This window comes from Gracilinanus agilis, chromosome 1 (assembly GCF_016433145.1).
Source record: "Gracilinanus agilis isolate LMUSP501 chromosome 1, AgileGrace, whole genome shotgun sequence".
NCBI lineage: Eukaryota > Metazoa > Chordata > Mammalia > Didelphimorphia > Didelphidae > Gracilinanus > Gracilinanus agilis.
This window is the reverse complement of record NC_058130.1, coordinates 651,517,634-651,537,517: the sequence shown is the minus strand read 5'-3', so window position 1 is coordinate 651,537,517 and position 19,884 is coordinate 651,517,634. Positions and strand designations below refer to the sequence as shown.

The 19,884-nt window shown below is 34.8% G+C and overlaps 1 protein-coding gene across 1 annotated transcript in view; it reads right to left on the bottom strand.

The window, feature by feature from the left end:
- The window catches only part of PKHD1L1 (PKHD1 like 1), a 210,869-nt gene that overhangs the window by 130,637 nt on the left and 60,348 nt on the right, over window positions 1–19,884 (bottom strand). Inside the window, exons 22-28 of the mRNA XM_044658261.1 lie at window positions 9,486–9,649; window positions 7,802–7,974; window positions 6,362–6,509; window positions 4,474–4,628; window positions 2,639–2,761; window positions 2,282–2,387; window positions 175–285 (exon numbers count right to left, since the gene is read on the bottom strand). Of these exons, the coding sequence (XP_044514196.1) occupies window positions 175–285; window positions 2,282–2,387; window positions 2,639–2,761; window positions 4,474–4,628; window positions 6,362–6,509; window positions 7,802–7,974; window positions 9,486–9,649 (980 nt within the window). The remainder of the gene's footprint in view (window positions 1–174; window positions 286–2,281; window positions 2,388–2,638; window positions 2,762–4,473; window positions 4,629–6,361; window positions 6,510–7,801; window positions 7,975–9,485; window positions 9,650–19,884) is intronic.

Sequence of the window (19,884 nt, the reverse complement as noted above, 5' to 3'; positions counted from 1 at the left end):
TGAGGCAGGAAATCAACAAAGCATGGCGATCCAGATTTCCCCCATTACACTAAGGGGAGCAGTTTGACATAGTAGCCTAAACTGAAAGAGGAAAGGTACAATCTAAAGAATTATTATTTTAATATTGCAATTTGATTTTATGTTATAATTGATATATGAAAATATATGGCTTACCATTAACAGAAAGAATAGAACAATCTACGGACCCAACAGTAACTGATGTTGCTAGATTTGGAGAAAATCCGGAGCCTGATATTGTTAGAATTGTTTTTTCTTCATATGATCCTAAGAAGATTAAATTAAGATAGTTTAAAAATAAAGTCTGGTACTGAAAAACCACATTTTAATGGAGAGGGAAATTGCATTGAAATGTATTAGTGAAACAAAAAGTAAACCTAATTGGGGCTTAAAAATATTTCGAGCATAAAAATGATTTACATTGCTTAATGTCTAACCTTATGTATATGACCACTGAAGAAAGTAAGAAAGTATAGGATTCAATTTAAATGAAAATATTTGGACTAACTACTTCATAAAGTAAGAGAAGAAAGAGAGTTGTTGGGGTTTTGTTTTTGTTTTTGTTTTTAGCAAATCGATTCAACATGCTACAATTAGAGTGGCAGAAAATGCCTTCCCAGTTTGAATGCGTTTGGCGAAAGGGATTGAAATTGCAGTTTTATTGGTATGGTGTTGGGGGAGGGGGGGAATCTCTTCTAATTTAGGTCAGCAGCTACTCTGAAACTTATAGTATTAGATGAGATCGGGCGCATTCAGGGTGGTATGGCCGTAAACAAAGTATTAGAGATTTGGCTAAGCTACTGAGAGTTTAAATGATAGTCCTGTGCTCACACAGACATGTGTTGGAGGTGGGATTTGAATTCAAGTCCTCCTGGCTTCAGGGTAGCTGTCTATCAAGTTTAACAATATAAATGAAAAAGAGAGGCAGCATGGCATAAGATAGAGGGAAGAAAACCTTGGAACCAGGACAAATCAAGGTTTAGATCCTGCCTCTAACACACTCAGTGACAACAATGACAGACTATGAGCAGGTCACTGAACCTCTAAGTAGCCCAGGAATTCTCTTCTACCAAGAAATTTTCATACTGAGACTCCCCTAAACTGACAAATCATGTTTAGAACAAAACAAAAACTATATCAAATAAAAGGGGCAGATACAAAAATAAACCCAAGCAAAAGATCAAAGCTGATAATGAACTCAGGGTACATCATCTCAATTCAATTCAACTGGGAAATTTGTAAAACATGAATTATCTTGAAGTGAACTGCATCTTAAAAAAGTGTTGATGAATATATATGATTTCTCCCACAAAGATGCATTGCTTCTCGAAATGTCAAATATTTTTATAACTAATGTACTAATAGCACAAAGTAATGGTGCCAAGATAAGGAACCCCCCCTCCACCAAATCAGAAATATTCTTTACACTAACCAAACTTATTTATTGGTATTTTTTGGAAAAAAAATGTTTTCTTTTTCTTTTTCTTTGCGATGATGACACTAGCAGCTTTTTTTAATGCTGAGGAGCATTAGGCAGACACAAATTACCCTTCATCATTTTTTCCAAGCACTATCAAAATATTTCTTTGATGAAAAGATAAAATGTGTGCTCTACAGTTCTCAGCAATAGTTCTGTTACCATTCATTCATCAACTCTCCAACCTGATCATTGCTTTTTATGAGAAAACAACTGCTATCTTACAATCCCCTTAATAATAAATGCACTAGAAAAAATGGTCACAGATGAAGAGAGATGCTAATTAATGTAATAACCATCATGGATAAAAAAGGATGCTTCAGTGTATGGAATGAAATTTAAAAGAGATAAATTTTGCCTGCTTGAAAGTACAGGGTTTAGCTTCAAAGAGGAGGAATCTTTTCAAGGACAAGTAATTAATCCTACTTCTTGGCTTTCTTTGCTCAAAGGACTTCATGCTCTCATATACTTTTTATGGCATGTCTAGGCTGTCTGACTCTTTTGGGTGACATTCCTATACACCAGTGATGGGCAAACTTTTTAAAGAGGGGGCCAAAGGAAAGGAAATGCTCATCTGTTAGTCTGTTTCTAAGGAACTCTTTCGAAGTTTCATTGTATTGTATCCTACTCATTGTATTCTTCAGATTAGGAATAATGCTACATGGCCAGATAGAACATTTCAGGGGGCCATATCTGGCCCGTGGGCTGTAGTTTGCTCATCACTGCTATACACAATTTTCAACCAAGTTGATTTTTCATACCAAATATAAAATATGAGTGAGCTACCTTGAGTAGGATTTATGGCCAGGATTATTGGAGTATTCAGTGGATCCCATTTATATCCACAGTTACCAGAACATTTAGCTGGAAGTCCATTAATATAAATTTCAACCTTCAAATAAAAAAATAGGGTTAGAAATCAAACCTAATACTATTTTCCCACAAGTCATAAAAAAGATTACTGGTTAAACCCAATGTTAAAACATAGTTTTACACATATACATACGCTCATGTATATGTGTATATACATATATGTAATATTTTATTATATAGTACATCTTGAGTATAGTTTAAATTTCTTAATGCCCCACTTCCCCATTCATAAGGAAGATCAACACTATAAGAAGAGTGTTTGATAAATACCTGAGGTTGCTGATTGGGTGTACGAAGTAGATCTCCTAGTATGTGTTGTCTGAATAGTCCACCTTCAGTTATTTTTGTAACTGTAATATTAGCCTTTTCTCCAGTGATGTTGAAATCTTTAATCTGTTTATATATATAATTACTCCATAAGAAAGACCATATAATAAATGCTGACATTCTATATTCCTTGGTTGTTTTTCTAAGTCATTAATTTTAAGCATTGAAAAACAAATTAAAAAGAAAAAATAAATACAGAATGATTTTCATTATGAATGCTTACATTAATATTCTTTGATAATACCTGCATTTAAAAATTATCATATTCTATCCAACTAGGAAAAGTAGAATAGGACATTATGGTAACAACACCTATTCAAATTTTAAATTCCATGATTAAAATGAAATCTTTTCTAAATTATGAAAATATGTTCAAAGTAACAGGAAACTAATTGCATTAAAATATTCTGTTTTTCCTGTATGTAGTCATTTCCAAAGAAAATATTTCATTTTTTTTATATTGCAACATTGGAGACTAAGGCTCAACTAATCCCAAAGTACCATTACTAATGATTCAAGTGCTTGCGAATGGTGACATCAAATAAAAGCAACAAATATATATTAAAAATATACTTTGTGTAAGGGACTGTGCTGACTCCTAAATGCATGGATCTGGTCATGATAAATCCCTTTGTCAAGATAGTAGCATCTAGTTGAACTAGGCTAATTATATTGCACAAATACTTCTACATAGGAATTTATATCATTTCACTGACTCTCTTCAATAGGATTGATGTTTTATAATGTCTCTTTAGCAAAAAAAAATAAAGAAAAGAAAAGAAAAAGATGTCATTGTACCTCCAGAAAAGGACAACAAAAATACTTAGGTTAATATGTTATACTTGGGCTAATGTCTTCTGTGCCAGATGATAAAAGATATAATTATCATTAGAGATTGTATGATCATTCCATGAATCCATCTATCATCCATTCATTCATCAAACTCTTTACTACCTTCTAACAAGAAGCGAGGTAGTAAAGAAATAACTCCCGCCCAAGGTGGGGGTGGGGGCAGGCAGGTGGCTCAACAGATAGCCAGACCTAGAGAAGGTAGATCTGAGGCTCAGATCTGGCCTCAGACTCTTCCTAGTTGTGTGACCCTGGGCAAGTCACTTAATCCCAATTGCTTAGCTCTTACCACTCTTCTGCCTTGGAACTGATATTTAACATTGATTCCAAGACTGAAGGTAAGGTTTAAAATAAAAAGCAGTGAATTCTGAAAGTGTTTATATTTTACTGGGATATAACATTTAAAAAGATAAATAACTATGCTAAAATTTGGGGAAGGATAGAGTATCAATAACAAAGGGAATAAGAAGTCTTGTGTAAGACAAGGCACTTTAAACAAGCCTTGAAGGAACCTAAGGATATTTGACAATATTTGTAAAGGGCTTAACACAGTGTCTGGCATATATACCGAACGCTATATAAATGCTTGTTCTCTTTCCCTTCCATTATTACAGCTTTCTCCCTTCTCAAATTCTCCTAGAGCTGTCTGTATGCTCTTCAGCCCCTTTGCTTCCTGTCTTGGGTTCATTTTGTATTGCATCTGTAGAATGTGAGGGTCTTGAAGGCAAGGACTGTTCGGTTTTGGGCTTTGTATCCCCTAGATACAGCACTGTGCCTGCTTTATAGTAGATGCTTCAAAAATGTTTATTAAATTGGCATATTCTAGGGCAACTGTCTATATAGCACAAGCTGTACAAAATCCTGGCTATCCTGCCTGATACAGAATATTTAATTGAGTAGAATCCTGAAGCTATTCCAAAGGACAGAACCTGCAGAAGATTCTGTTTTCCACATGCACTTCTCCACTTGATTTTCCATGAATATCCAGCACAGCTTCCCTCTCTTGTCACTGAGACTTGTCCCATTTCTGGAATACTTTGGAGTGCATACTGTAAATCCACAGCTGAAATGTCAGCAGAGAGACCTGTGTACACACAAGGAAAGGAAACAGCAGATGTCGTGAATTCACATAACATTTTCAGCATGTGTGAAGTTTGCATTATAAATTAATGCCAAACCAGTGTCCTCTTTCAGCTCCTTCTACATTTGAGGAAACACCCACATCAATCTTCCTCACTTCAAACCCAGCTCAGCCCAAGAACTCTTCCACCTCCATCCCAGCTGCCTTCTTACACTGGCAACAACTCCACCCATCGGGCCACCTTCTCCTCCTCCACTTGATGAATTCCTTCTGGAAGCCTTTATTTGAGGAAACACCCACACCAGTCATATTCTCTTTATAAAAAATTTAAGAGGATGACTCCATTTCTTCTTCACCTCTCCCTCAGTCCCTTTCAATGTCCTTTTATATGTTAACTTCCTCAGTTGAAGATAAATTTCTTGAGGGCAAAAACCATCTTTCTTTTTACTTGAATTTGTATTCCCGGTACTTAGCATACTGGCTGGCCCATGGTAAACTCTTAATAAATCTTCTATGCCTGTGTCTGTATGTATGTATGTTTACTTCTTTCAATGTGTAAAAATTAATTCAGCAGACCAATTTTTTTCCCCAGGTTCAGGTGTTTTGGGGCATCATAAAATATGGGGTCAATGTTTCACTTAAACCTGAATCTTATATCATATATTTTTCATTAGGATATTAAGTTTTATCAATAACATAAACAAGCATCATGGATAATAATAGCTGATACATTATAGGATGTGATAAACAGAGAGGTAATGAAGAGAAAGGGTAATCAATATCTTAATGTGAAAACTTGTTTTGCTTTATAAAATATATCATTAAAAGTTAAGCTTTAAATGTTTTCCCCCTCTATTATTCTAAAGGAAAGTTTCAAGATATGATTGACTATGATTAAGACGTTGTGTTTGTGTGTGTGTGTGTGTGTATACAAATATATTAGATACATACATACACACATAAGTCTTGAAATCTATCTATCATCTCCAGATAATCTGATAAAGACAGCTTAGTTGATAAGGAAGTAATAGGACACGGGAGATCTTTCTGTTAGCTCATAGCTGCTTCTCTGCTCTCTCTCTCTTGCAGCATGGAGTTTATTGTATATATATATTTCAAGACTCATTTCACACAATGAGCCTCACTTTATCTAAAAGTTACTTTGCCTGACCTTGGGATGCGTGGAACAGTTAGAGAGATATATCCACAGCTGCAGCTTTACTCTGCTGAGTGAAAAAAGGCTGTTAACTCATTAAGTGCTGTTTTACTAAGAACTTAAAGTTTTCCTAGAAGGCTATAATGTTTTTCAATAAGAAAAGGTGTGGATCATAAAAGAGGTCAAAAGAGGAGTCTCAGATTTTCATCTATTTGAGATTCTGTTTCTCTTATTGGCCTCCCACACATAAGTAGCTCATTTGATCTTCACAGTAACTCTGAGAGGTAGGTGTTATTATTTTCTATTTTATATGTGAGGAAACTAAGGCAAATAGAATTTAGGTGGCTTGCCCAGGGTTACACAGCCAGTAAGTATTTGAGGATGGAATTGAACTTAAATCTTTTTAATTCTGGGTCCAGTGCTCTATCCAATGCATCATGAGTTACATATATACATAAATAATAAATATATGTGTATATATTCACATATACATGTATACATGTGTGTTCCTCTGTAACTACAAATTTATAGTAATATTTTGCCATAAATGCCAATAAAAATCCGAGTATTTTTCTTATACCTTTAAGTATATGGCCATAAGCTTGAATGTCAAAGCTGCCATGTATTGGTGGAGATGCTGCTTGAATTCTTTGGATACGAATCTGTGATCTTCCAGGCCAGTTCATCCCTCTGTATATGGATTCATTCTCTGTGTTATTAGTGATAACCTGTTTTCAAGGTGAATATTTATAATAATGATTAATTTTGACAATGCCAACATGATTTTCATTCCAAATTGGCATGATAAAATGACAATATTAGATATGAATCTAACAAGTTCAGAAATATTCAAAACAATCAGAGAAGTCTCATAAATCTACAAAAATTATACCTCTATGACTGAAATAACCAGACCAAAACAAATCTAATCATCTATAAGACATTCAGTTACTTCTTCAACAAAACCTCATTAATTTAGGCCCCGCTATCAATCAATTGGAAAATATTTTGAGCAACTGCTATGTGTAAGGAATTTTGTGGACTGCAAAGAAATAGAACACAAGTAGTTCTGCTGCCTAATAGCTTAAATTGGTTTGAGGATGGATTGAGTTATATTACATATGCATATGAGAAAGGAAGTAACAAAGCAAATATATAGGTAGTCCGTGTGGACTGGAGAGGGCAGGAACAACTTTATAGAATGGGTGGGATTTGAGGTGACATTGAGTGAAAGCCAAGATTTATTTAGGAGAGCACATATTTTTAGAATTTCAAGGAATCTTCAGAATACCTAGTCCACTGCCTTTGCTTTAATTTCCAAACACAGGAACCTTTGGAAATCTGCTTCATTCTGGGGAGCAGCACACATCTATTAGAACTGATATACACATCACAAAGAACTGTTTGAACCAGAGCGGAGGTGCTGTTTTGTAAGCCAGTCTGTCTCTGCCAAACCCTGGGGTGTTTCTTCCAGGCTGCTTGTCAAGATTTCATTTTTTATCTGTTCTTCATGCCAAGTTTCAAACCCAGGACATAGCTCTCAACTGTAAACACAGATTCTGTCTATACTCTTCTTCTAGTCTGGGTCTCCAGGCACAAAATCCTCCTGAACAATAAGAGGAATACTCTGCCTCTGCTCTTCTGTCTGGATTTATGGACACTGGCTCTAGTTAAGGTGAACACTAAACTTTATTATTCATGTTTCAAACATCTACTGTGGCTTCTCTAGTGACCCATCCTCTATATCTTGACTCCTCCTGGTTTCCCTGTCTTGCTACCAAATTGGACCCAGAGTGGATTGGAGGAGTCTGAGCAAAGACACAAAAGCAGGAAAGTACTAGGCATGTCAGTTAGTCTACTAGCATATAGTAAATGTCTACTACATACAAGGAACTGTGCTAAGTGATGGGGATTCAAAGAAGGCAAAAACCAAAAGAAACTAACAAAAAACAGTCATCAAACTAAGAGCTAATTACTTTTAAACAGAAGAATTAGAGTTACTTACAAAAATGAAATTTACCTGTGCAAACCCTACAGCCAGTAGGGGTATTCTGTAACTACAATTACATGAAATCATTGTCACGGTGTACTGGACAGTTGCAGGTGACCCAACCATTTTAGTCCGTTTCACTTGAAAGTTCTTCAGAAATATTCCTCTATTGGCCAATGCTGGAAGTCTTCTCTTTGGTACGTCTATAATTGAAATGAAAAAAAATACAATAAGAATCATAGTTCATCCTGAATTTCTTTAAAGCTGAAATCATCCATGTGTACCATACATTTATCTATTTAAAGTAAGAATCTGGAAAGTTACCTTCATGGAGATAGTTCAAAAGACTTAAATTTTTAAAAAAATGTTTACTTGCAGAAGGCAGATTAAAGTACTGGCAGTAAATTCTCTAAATAGTTAACTCAGAGGGTTAGAGCAAGTTTAGAAAGGGTGATCAGTTCCATATTCATGAGGATTGATTGATTTACCTCTATTTGACCACCATGAGTGACACCTTTTCACTGTGCCAGCTGTTTTGTGAATACAGGCTATCTGTCACAAAGGGAGATCAGGTTAAAAATAAGGATGAGGGGTGACAATCTGTGTGGTGGAAGGTATTTTATTATAAAGCTTGTCAACTAGTTCTAAAGATAACTCTGAAAAAAGAGTTGTGAAAGGATTGAGAGCAGCATTGTTTGCATAAACATGAGTACCACTTTCTCCTGTTGCAGTTCCTGTGAAAAATACTTTATTGAGTATACATTTAAGGATTTGTCAACAAATATACTTAGCAGAAGTAGTATCTTCTTAAAGGGGAATGAGAGCATTATTAATGACCTGTGTGAATTTAGATTTTCAGTTCCCTCACTTGTCACATAGAACCAGACCCACACTTTGAGAGTTGGTTCCTTTATGCATGACATATTTAGTTACAGAAGTACGAAGATCCAGACTATACTTATACTTATGTGTGAGCAAAAGAATTCAATAAATAAATATGTAAATACTCTTTGTCATAATGAAAACATCCAGTCTCTTTTTAAATGGATTTTTTTAGAAATAATAGGGATTGGATTGGAGCTGTGATTTCATTGCTAGAGAGAACTCCCAGGTGAGGAAACTCTTTCCACCAATTCAGGCCAGTATTTTCTCTGAAACTTAAAGACTCTGAGAGTTGCTTAGAGATTTCTGACCCAGTGAAGCTCCAAGTCACATAATTAGTATATATTGGAAGTGGAATTCAAGTCTTCCTGGTTTCGAGGCTAGATCTCTATTCATAATTCCATACTGTGTCTTCTTAGAAATAATAGCCGACATTTAGGCAGTTTAAGGTTGTAAAACAATTTACCCATGCTATTTCATATTAACCCTCATGACAAACCTTTGAAGAAGTTATAATTATCATTTTCACTGAGAGACTAAGTAACTCGATCAGGGTCACATATTCAATACATTTTTGAGAATGGATTTGAACTCAGAAGTCCTGACTCCATATCCAGTGATTTTTCCTCTTTGCCAACTTTCCTTCTCTACTGTACCATATTATCAGGAAGCTGAATGACTGGTACAAGCAGTAATTTTCTGAGTCTTAAAATGAACAAAAATCTACAAATGACACTAGACTGTATTTATAATACCCATTGACCTGGGTAAATATTTAGAAAGTATTATTTGACTCTATGTAATATTGCATATGACAAATCACACAAAATACCATCTATAGTTGAGACTGTAGTTATCTGTCCAAGGTATACGACATCCACAAAGAAGGACTGTGTTTCAGATGCTTTCTGTAAACCAATACTTTGAAGGAAGAATTTTTTCCCGGAGTATTTTTCTTGTATGAGGTACAGGAGATCTATGCAAGTATATGTCCAACTGAAATGAATTTCAAATAAAATCAGTGATATTATGCCATCAGAATGAACAAATAATACATTTTTAAATGGAGGAGGATTTAAAAAAATAAGTGGGATGTTTGCTATATTTTTCCTTTACCTAAGAGTTTGAGTGGATTGTATGCCTGATACTATGCAGATTTGTTTTATTCTGGAAGCAATATTGTTAATAAGAAAAAGCATGACCCAGTGAATAGTGTGCTAGACTTGGATTCAAGAAATCCAGTTTCAGATCTTGCCTATGACATACACTAGCTACATAACCATGGCAAAACAAGTAACTTCTCAGGCTCAGGAAGTTCTCAAAGATTTTGTTACAAATTGCTGATCTTCACTGTTGGGAAGAGATTTCATATTAAGAGTTCCCTACACCAATAAAATTACAGGTCAGATTAAGTATGATTGTCATCATACACAGTTCTCGTGTGTACATATAAACACATGCTCTCATGTGCACATATAAACACATAACACACAATCTATATTATATAAATTATAGAAATAGATTACAGAATTGCCTAGAAAACTAGAAAACCAAGTGATTCGCCCAAGGCAACACAGAGTCAGTGTGTCAGAGGCAAGACCTGTACCCAGGTTTTCTTGTTTCCAAGGCCAACATATCTAAACTTTCAGTACTGCAGGCAACTCTTTAAGACTAAGTTGTAGAAAAGATATTGATATTATGAGAGGGAAATTCCGCACCAAAAATTCTCTACATTAATGGAACTGAAGGTCCAAACCAAAATTCATGTGTATATTTGTATATACATATCTAACATCCTATATATATGCATATATATAAAAACCACATATGTTATACATATAACATATATATATATATATATAAAACACAAGCATAGATACTCATGGATATCATACACACACACACACTCAGGGAATGTTCCTGAAGTCTTAATGAAGTTTTATATTACAGAGATACACAAATATTATTAGCATCATAATCCAGGAAGGTCAGAAGCTAGAAAGCTAGACTAAACTGATTCATATAATCTTCATCTAGAAACGCTATCAAATAGCTTCTCCTTGGGCCCTCACTCTATATAATAAAATGTCATATAATTGAAATAGAATATTATTATAGCATTTTTGAATAAAATATATTAAGATATTATATCATATAATATCACATCATATCATAGTATATTATGATATGATATATTTTAATATAGCATCAATGAAGATTTACTCTTCATTCTATCCTTACTGGTTTATTCTTTAAGTGGCATTTAATTATATATCCTCTTTCCTACACAGATACCAACTACAAAGCTCAACAACAAAAACGACAAAAAAACTATCATTTCTGTAAAAGGGGGAAACTAGATGTTGCTACTCTTCTCAAGTCAAAAATCATGACATACTTGGAAAATTATGATGTTATTAGGAGAGATGGCAGCTTGGCAGAAAATAATATATTAAAAGATAAAGAGAAAAGTCATTTTAAAAAGGAATCTGTTTAAAAAAATTATCACTAGTATGCAAATGCATGACTACAATGTGAAAACTTCACCATATTACATATGATTCAACAGTAAAAATAAGTCTTTAAGAACAATTAGGAATTATTACAAAATATATAAACCATCTTCCAGGCTAAGATAGTGGCAGAGTAGAGGAAGGGCGACTTTCTCTCCTTACCAATGGATATAGAGTACATCCAAAGGACAAGAAAACAAAATCCAGATGAAAGAAGGGACCCCACAATAGGGCGCAGTATTGAAGGTACATGGGATTTGGGCTATAAAGGGGGGAAATAGTTCCCATCAAAACATGAGCAGATCAACCCTCCCCCACCACACCCACAGTACCAGAGTCAGAGGCTGTGCTCCACAGTTAGAGTGAGCAGGGGCACAATATCTAGCCCCTTGGCAGCTAGCTGGCACTACCAGGAGCTTGTCGCCGAGAGCAGTAAGACCTGAGATCCCAGGTGGCTGGAAAACTCAGACCTTGGACACAGGAATGGGGCTGAGAGAGGCAGCAGCTGCTCCCAGCGTGCTTAGATTCAGGGGAAAATCTCAGGTGGAGGAGCAAGCATGGGCCAAGTTCTGGGCTCTGGGCAGCCAGCTAGGACCATGGGGGCTTGACCCTGAAAACAGCTAGACCAGAGACCCCAGGAGGCTGGAAAACCAAGACCTTGGATACAGGAGTGGGGCTGAGAGAGGCAGCAGCAGCCCCAGTGTGCTCAGACTCAGGGGAAAATCTCAGGTGGAGGAGCAAGCGTGGGCCAAGCTCCAGGCTCTGGGCAGCCAGCTAGGACCACGAGGGCTTGACCCTGAAAACAGCTAAACCAGAGACCCCAGGAGGGTCCCCAGAAAAGTCAAGAGACTCACAAAGTAGCCTCAGGCAAAAAACTGCTCCACACAAAGAGAATCAGATTGCCTTACCCAAACTTCTGGCAGATAAAACATAATGATGCCAATCAAGAACCAAGGAATAAACAAGAAGACCAAGAAAAAAGCTCAAACACTTGATAACTTCTGCACAGAAAAAAACCAGAAAACAGAGGAGGAGAAACAATTAAAGACATCCAAACCTTCCCAAAAAAATGAAAATGGGTCACAAGATCTTGAAGAGATCAAATCTGAGATTAAGAGAAATATGGAAGAGATCCAGCAAGAAAATAACAGTTTAAAAGGCAGAATTTCACAATTAGAAAGTGAGGCTCAGAAGTCAAATGAATTGATAAGCAAACTGAAGACCAGAAATGACCAGCTGGAAGCCTTGAACAACCAGATAGACCAGATTGAAAAGGAAAACCAGTCTCTAAAGGCTAGAATTGGCAATTAGAAGCCAATGATCTCTCAAGACAGCAGGAACAAATAAAGCAGTCAAAAGACTGATAAAATAGAAGAAAACATGAAATACCTCACTGAGAAATTGACAGATCAAGAAAACAGGTCTAGAAAAGACAATTTGAGAATCATTGGTCTTCCTGAAAAACCAGAAATTAATAAAAATTTGGACTCCATACTAAAAGAAATTATTCAGCAAAACTGCCCTGAAGTTTTAAAACAAGAGGGCAATATAGAAATTAAAAGGATCCATAGATTACTATCTACATTAGACCTTGAAAAGACAACCCCCAGGAATATAATAGCCAAATTCAAGAGATTACAAGTAAAAGCAAAAATATTACAAGAAGCCAGAAAGAGGCAATTCAGATATCAAGGGGCACCAATCAGGATCACACAGGACCTGGCAGCCTTCACACTAAAAGAATATGATATTCAGAAAGGCAAGAGAACTGGATCTACAACCAAGGATCACCTACCCATCAAAACTGACTACATACTTCCACTGGAAAGTATGGGCATTCAACAAGATAGAAACTTTCCAAGTATTTACACAGAAAAGCCAGGACTAAATGGAAAGTTTGATATCCAACCACAAAAACCAAGAGAAACTTGAAAAGGTAAATAAGAAACAGAAGTGAAAGAAAGAAAATTCTTATTCTTAATTTTACCCCTTTAAGAGCATTAATAAGATCAAATTATATGTATTCCTATATGGAGAAATGTTATGTTTTTAAATTAAACGTTGTTAATTTTCAAAAATTAAATTTAAATTAAATGTTGTTAATTTTCAAAAACTGTATTCACTATTATAGTAATTAGAAGAATTATTCATAGGGAGAGGTTGGAGCACTAAATGGTCTAAGATGAGGCGGGGAGGGGAAAAAAGAGGGAGGGTGAATAATAGATGGCATCAAGAGAAACTTGAATGAATAAGAAAAATAGGATATTTTATACCACACAAAGAGAGCATGGAAAGGGGAGGAGATCAATACTATTATAAAAAGGAGAGGAAGAGAGCATTAAGAGGTAATATTTAAACCTTACTCTCAGCAGAATTAACCCTGAGAGGGAAGAGTAGCTATATCCATTGGAATATAGAATTCTATCTAACCTTAGTGAGAAAGTCAGAAGGGATCAACCAAGGGGAGCAGGGGAGTGGGTAGGTCAAAAAAGGGAGGGGAGGAGAAGAGGGAGGGAATTCATTAGGCCTTAAAAATAAAAAGAGGAGACGAATAAGGGAGGGGGTGGAAAGGGAAGTAAATCATGGGAGGGGACAATGCGGACTTGTCTAAAACAAACCACTGGTTTAAAAGGAAATAGTGTAAGAAGGAGAGGTAGAACTAGGAGAGGATGCCAAAATGTTGGGGAATACACAACTGATAATTATAACTCTCAATGTGAATGGGATGAACTTGCCCATAAAACAGAAGCAAATAGCAAAGTAGATTAGAAACCAAAAGCCTACCATATGTTGTCTACAAGAAATACATAAAAGGCAAGTGGACATACACAGGTTTAAGGTAAAGGGCTGGAGCAAAATCTTTTGGGCTTCAAATGAGAAAAAGAAGGAAGGAGTGGTGATCATGATCTCTGACAGAGCCAAAGTAAAAAAGATTTGGTTAAAAAAAGAAAGGGAAGGTAATTACATCCTGATAAAAGGCAGTATAGACAATGAGGAAATAACAGTGCTCAACATGTATGCACCAAATGGTATAGCATCCAAATTCCTAAAGGAGAAACTGGCAGAGCTCAAGAAGGAAATAGATACTAAAACTATTCTAGTGGGAGATCTAAATATTCCTCTTTCAGATTTAGATAAATCAAACCAAAAATAAATAAGAAAGAGATAAGAGAGGTAAATGAAATCCTAGAAAAATTAGATTTAGTAGATATGTGGAGAAAAATAAATAGGGATAAAAAGGAATACACCTTCTTTTAAGGTGCACATGGTACATTCACAAAGATTGACCATGTAATAGGGCACAGAAACATTGCAAACAAATGCAAAAGAGTAGAAATAATAAATGTAACCTCAGATCATAATGCAGTAAAAATAATACTTAGTAAGGGCACATGGACAGGCAAATTAAAAACTAAAATTGGAAATTAAATAATATGATTCTCCAAAACCAGTTAGTTAAAGAAGAAGTCATAGAAACAATCAATAATTTCATTGAAGACAATGACAATGATGAAACATCCTACCAAACTCTGTGGGATGCAGCTAAGGCAGTATGCAGGGGGAAATTTATATCCTTGAATGTATATATTAACAAATTAGAGAAGGTAAAGATCAACAAACTGGGCATCCAATTAAAAAACTAGAAAGGGAAAAAATAAAAAATCCCCAGCTAAATACCAATTTGGAGATTATAAAAATTAAAGGAGAAATCAATAAAATTAAAAGCAAAAGAACTATTAAATTAATAAATAAGACTAGAAGCTGGTACTTTGAAAAAACAGATAAAATAGACAAAGTACTGGTCAATCTAATTTAAAAAAGGAAGAAGAAAACCAAATCATCAGTATCAAAGATGAAAAGGGAGACCTCACCTCTAATGAAGAGGAAATCAAGGGAATCATTAAAAACTATTTTGCGCAATTATATGGCAATAAATATAGCAATCTAGGTGAGATGGATGAATATTTACAAAAAATAAATTGCCTAGATTAACAGCAGGAGAAATAGAATACTTAAATAATCCCGTCTCAGAAAAAGAAATTGAACAAGCCATCAAAGAACTCCCTAAGAAAAAAATCCCCAGGACAAGATGGATTCACAAGTGAATTCTATCAAATCTTCAAAGAACAACTAATTCCAATACTATACAAACTATTTGACATAATAAGCAAAGAAGGACTTCTACCAAACTCCTTTTATGATACAAATATGGTACTGATCCCAAAGCCAGGTAGATCAAAAACAGAGAAAGAAAACTACAGACCAATCTCCTTAATGAACATAGATGCAAAAATCTTAAACAGAATATTAGCAAAGAGACTCCACCAAGTGATCATGAGGGTTATTCATTATGATCAGGTGGGATTTATACCAGGAATACAAAGATGGTTCAACATCAGGAAAACCATTCACGTAATTGACCATATCAACAAGCAAACCAACAAAAACCACATGATTATCTCAATAGATGCTGAAAAAGCCTTTGACAAAATACAATATTCATTCCTATTGAAAACACTAGAAAGTACAGGAATAGAAGGACCTTTCCTAAAAATAATAAACAGTATATATCTAAAACAATCAACAAGCATCATATGCAATGGGGATAAATTAGAAGACTTCCCAATAAGATCAGGTATGTAGTGCAAAGGTGCAAACAACCCTGCAAAAGGCATGAAACAAGGATGCCCACTATCGCCTCTATTATTTAACACTGCACTAGAAACACTAGCAATAGCAATTAGAGAAGAAAAAGAAATTGAAGGCATTAAAAAAGGCAATGAGGAGACTAAGCTATCACTGTTTGCAGATGACATGATGGTCTACTTAAAAAATCCTAGAGAATCAATTAAAAAGCTAATAAAAATAATCAACAACTTTAGCAAAGTTGCAGGATACAAAATAAATGCACATAAACCATCAGGATTTCTATATATCTCCAACACATCACAGCAGCAAGAGGTAGAAAGAGAAACACCATTTAAAATCACCCTAGACAATATAAAAAACTTAGGAATCTATCTACCAAAACAAACACAGGAATTATACGAACACAACTACAAAACACTTTCCAAACAATTAAAACTAGACCTAAACAATTGGAAAAACATTGATTGCTCATGGGTAGGATGAGGTCACATAATAAAAATGACCATTCTACTCAAATTAATTTACCTATTTAGTGCCATACCTATCAAACTGCCAAAAAACTTTTTTACTGAATCAGAAAAAAACTATAACAAAGTTCATTTGGAAGAACAAAAGATCAAGAATATCAAAGGAAATAATGAAAAAAAATGTGAAGAAAGGTAGCCTAGCAGTACCAGATATTAAACTATACTATAAAGTGGCAGTCATCAAAATGATATGGTATTGGCTAAGAGACAGAAGGGAGGATCAGTGGAATAGACTTGGGGTAACTGACGTTAGCAAGACAGTGTATAATAAACCCAAAGAGCCCAACTTTTGGGACAAAAATCCACTATTTGACAAAAACTGCTGGGAAAATTGGAAAACAATATGGGAAAGATTAGGTTTAGATCAACATCTCACACCCTACACCAAGATAAATTCAGAATGAATGAATGACTTGAATATTAAGAAGGAAACTATAAGAAAATTAGGTGAACATAGAATAGTATACCTCTCAGATCTATGGGAAAGGGAAGATTTTAAAATCAAGCAGGAGTTAGAAAAAATTACAAAATGTAAAATAAATAATTTTGATTATATTAAATTAAAAAGTTTTTGTACAAACAAAAACAATGTAGTCAAAATTAGAAGGGAAACAACAAATTGGGAAAAAAATCTTTATAACAAAAAACTCTGACAGAGGACTAATTACTCAAATATACAAGGAGCTAAAACAATTATATAAAAAATCAAGCCATTCCCCAATTGATAAATAGGCAAGAGACATTAATAGGCAATTTTCAGATAAAGAAATCAAAACTATCAATAAACACATGAGAAAGTATTCTAAATCTCTAATAATTAGAGAAATGCAAATCAAAACAACTCTGAGGTATCACCTCACACCTAGCAGATTGGCTAAAATGATAGCAGGGGAGAGTAATGAATGTTGGAGGGGATGTGGCCAAATTGGTACATTAATGCATTGCTGGTGGAGTTGTGAACTGATCCAACCATTCTGGATGGCAGTTTGGAACTATGCCCAAAGAGCAATAAAAGACTGCCTGCCCTTTTATCCAGCCATAGCACTGCTGGGTTTGTACCCCAAAGAGATCATAGATAAACAGACTTGTATGAAAATATTTATAGATGCGCTTTTTGTGGTGGCAAAAAACTGGAAAAGGAGGTATGTCCTTCAGTTGGGGAATGGCTGAACAAACTGTGGTATATGCTGGTGATGGAATACTATTGTGCTCAAAGGAATAATAAACTGGAGGAATTTCATGTGAACTGGAAAGACCTCCAGGAATTAATGCAGAGTGAAAGGAGCAGAGCCAGAAGAACATTGTATACAAAGACTGATACCCTGTGGTAAAATCGAATGTAATGAACTTCTGTACTAGCAGCAATGAAATGACCCAGGACAATTCTGAGGGATTTATGGAAAAGAAAGCTACCTGCATTCAGAGGAAGAACTGCAGGGGTCGAAACACAGAAGAAAAACAACCGCTTGAACACATGGTTTGATGTAGGCATGGTTGGGGATGTAGACACTAAATGACCACACCAATTTAACTATCAATAATATGTAAATAAGTCTTGATTGACCACACAGGTTAAAATCAGTGGAAATATGCATTGGATATGGGGGGGGGTGAAGATGGGAGAAGGGGAAAGTAAAAACAAGAATCATGTAACCATGGAAAATGTTTCTAAAAAAATAAAATATTAAACCTAAAATATATATATATATATATGTATATATATAACCATGATTGAACATAACTCTGAGTTGCGGCACAAATGGAAATTTAGTTCCATAGGTATTACTTTATCTATATAATTCTTTCTCTTTTTCATTTCTCTACTTATAGTTTGTTGTTAATAAAGTATAATTTCTAACATTTTCTTTATCCTTGCCAATATGAAATCAGCTTTGAATGTTCAATTATTTTTAAAAATTATGCTATAATGGTAAAGTGTTTTTCCCCTTGAATAAGGAAGCAAACAAACTAGATTAAATGATTTAATCTGAATTCTCTTGTTTACCAGCACATTATTGTTCTTCTCAGATTTATTCGTGTTAATGATACTGGAGTAATATTTATTTCTTTTTGTGACCTTTATATTTGTTTTTCAACAGAACTCTCATGGATTTCTAAAGAAGCATCTCCATAGACACTGAATCCTTGATTGAAGAATTAAACCCATAATGAATCTGTGTTTAACAAAATCACGTAAGAAGAATTTGATATATTTATGTTGCACATGTATCCAAGTGCCGTGTACTTACTTGTTCCCTTGAATAAAGGGAAAGGAGAACTGCATATAGGTGTTTTTAGTTTCTTTGCTCTTACTGTCTTGGTACTGAAATTTTAGGCCAATATGATTTGACAGGAATCCTTTGTAGGCAAGACAAAACTATACCAAAAAAGGAGGGAAATAAAAAGTTATTGTAACTATCTTAGTGAAATTACAATATTTTCCCTGATTCCTTTATATTGTTTTCTGAAGCATGTAATATCTCACATAATAGAAGAAGATTTATTTCCAAAATTAACTCAAGAATTCTGTAAAAATTTGGGACAATTTCTATTGAATTATTCAAAAAATATTTTTAAATCACTAAATATCTTAATGACTTAGTTTAGAGGCATATTTTAGAGTTTAATTTGCATATAAATCTGCTCCAGTTTGTGCAGTTGGAGATAAATACTAGAAAGTTTTATGTGATGATATAATGAGATCACATGATGTGATGATATTATCATATTATTTTCAACATTTGAAAATTCTTCAGAAAAGCCAAATAGAAATGTTCATGCTGGCAACATAGCCTACAGCACTACATCCATAAGAATCAAAAGGACTATGTTCTCATAAAAGTTGGTCTTGTCTTATGATAACCTTCTTTAAAATCAATATTGCATAATGGTTGCAAAGCAGAAGAGCAGTAAGGGCTGGGCATGGGAATTAAGTGACATGTCCAGGGTTACAGAACTAGGAAGTGTCTGAGGTCATATTTGAATCCAGAAGCTCCCAACCCTAGGCCTGGCTCTCAATCCCATGAGCCACCTAGATGACCCCAAGAAATTATATTTTTATAATGCTTTTTTAGTCTTGTTTTCTTCCTTTCTTTGATAGTTATCATAACTATTTCCAGCTATCATTAGCATATGTTATTGTAAACATAAGTATTTAACATTAACTGCAGCAATTGCCTAAATGACATGAAGACAAAGAACACTATTCGTATTACAAAATTATTGAGAATTTTCATTTTTATTGTGTGATATTTCCCTAACAGAATTAGCATGTGATTTCTTTAAAAACATACCTGATTATAAAGAAATAATGAGATATTTCCATAAGGCATTCCATTTGGTTTAACATCTTCTGAGTCAAAAAGTACAGCTGGATTTTTCAGGGAAAAACGACCACAATAAGCTAGAGTTTCAGATGTTGTCTGACCTCGATTAATGTGTTTCTGTGGAAACAATGGAGTTATAATTTAAACATGAATATAAAAAGCGGCTGCAACCTGATATGAAAGCTTGTGTATGTCAACGTCCAGATCAATTACCA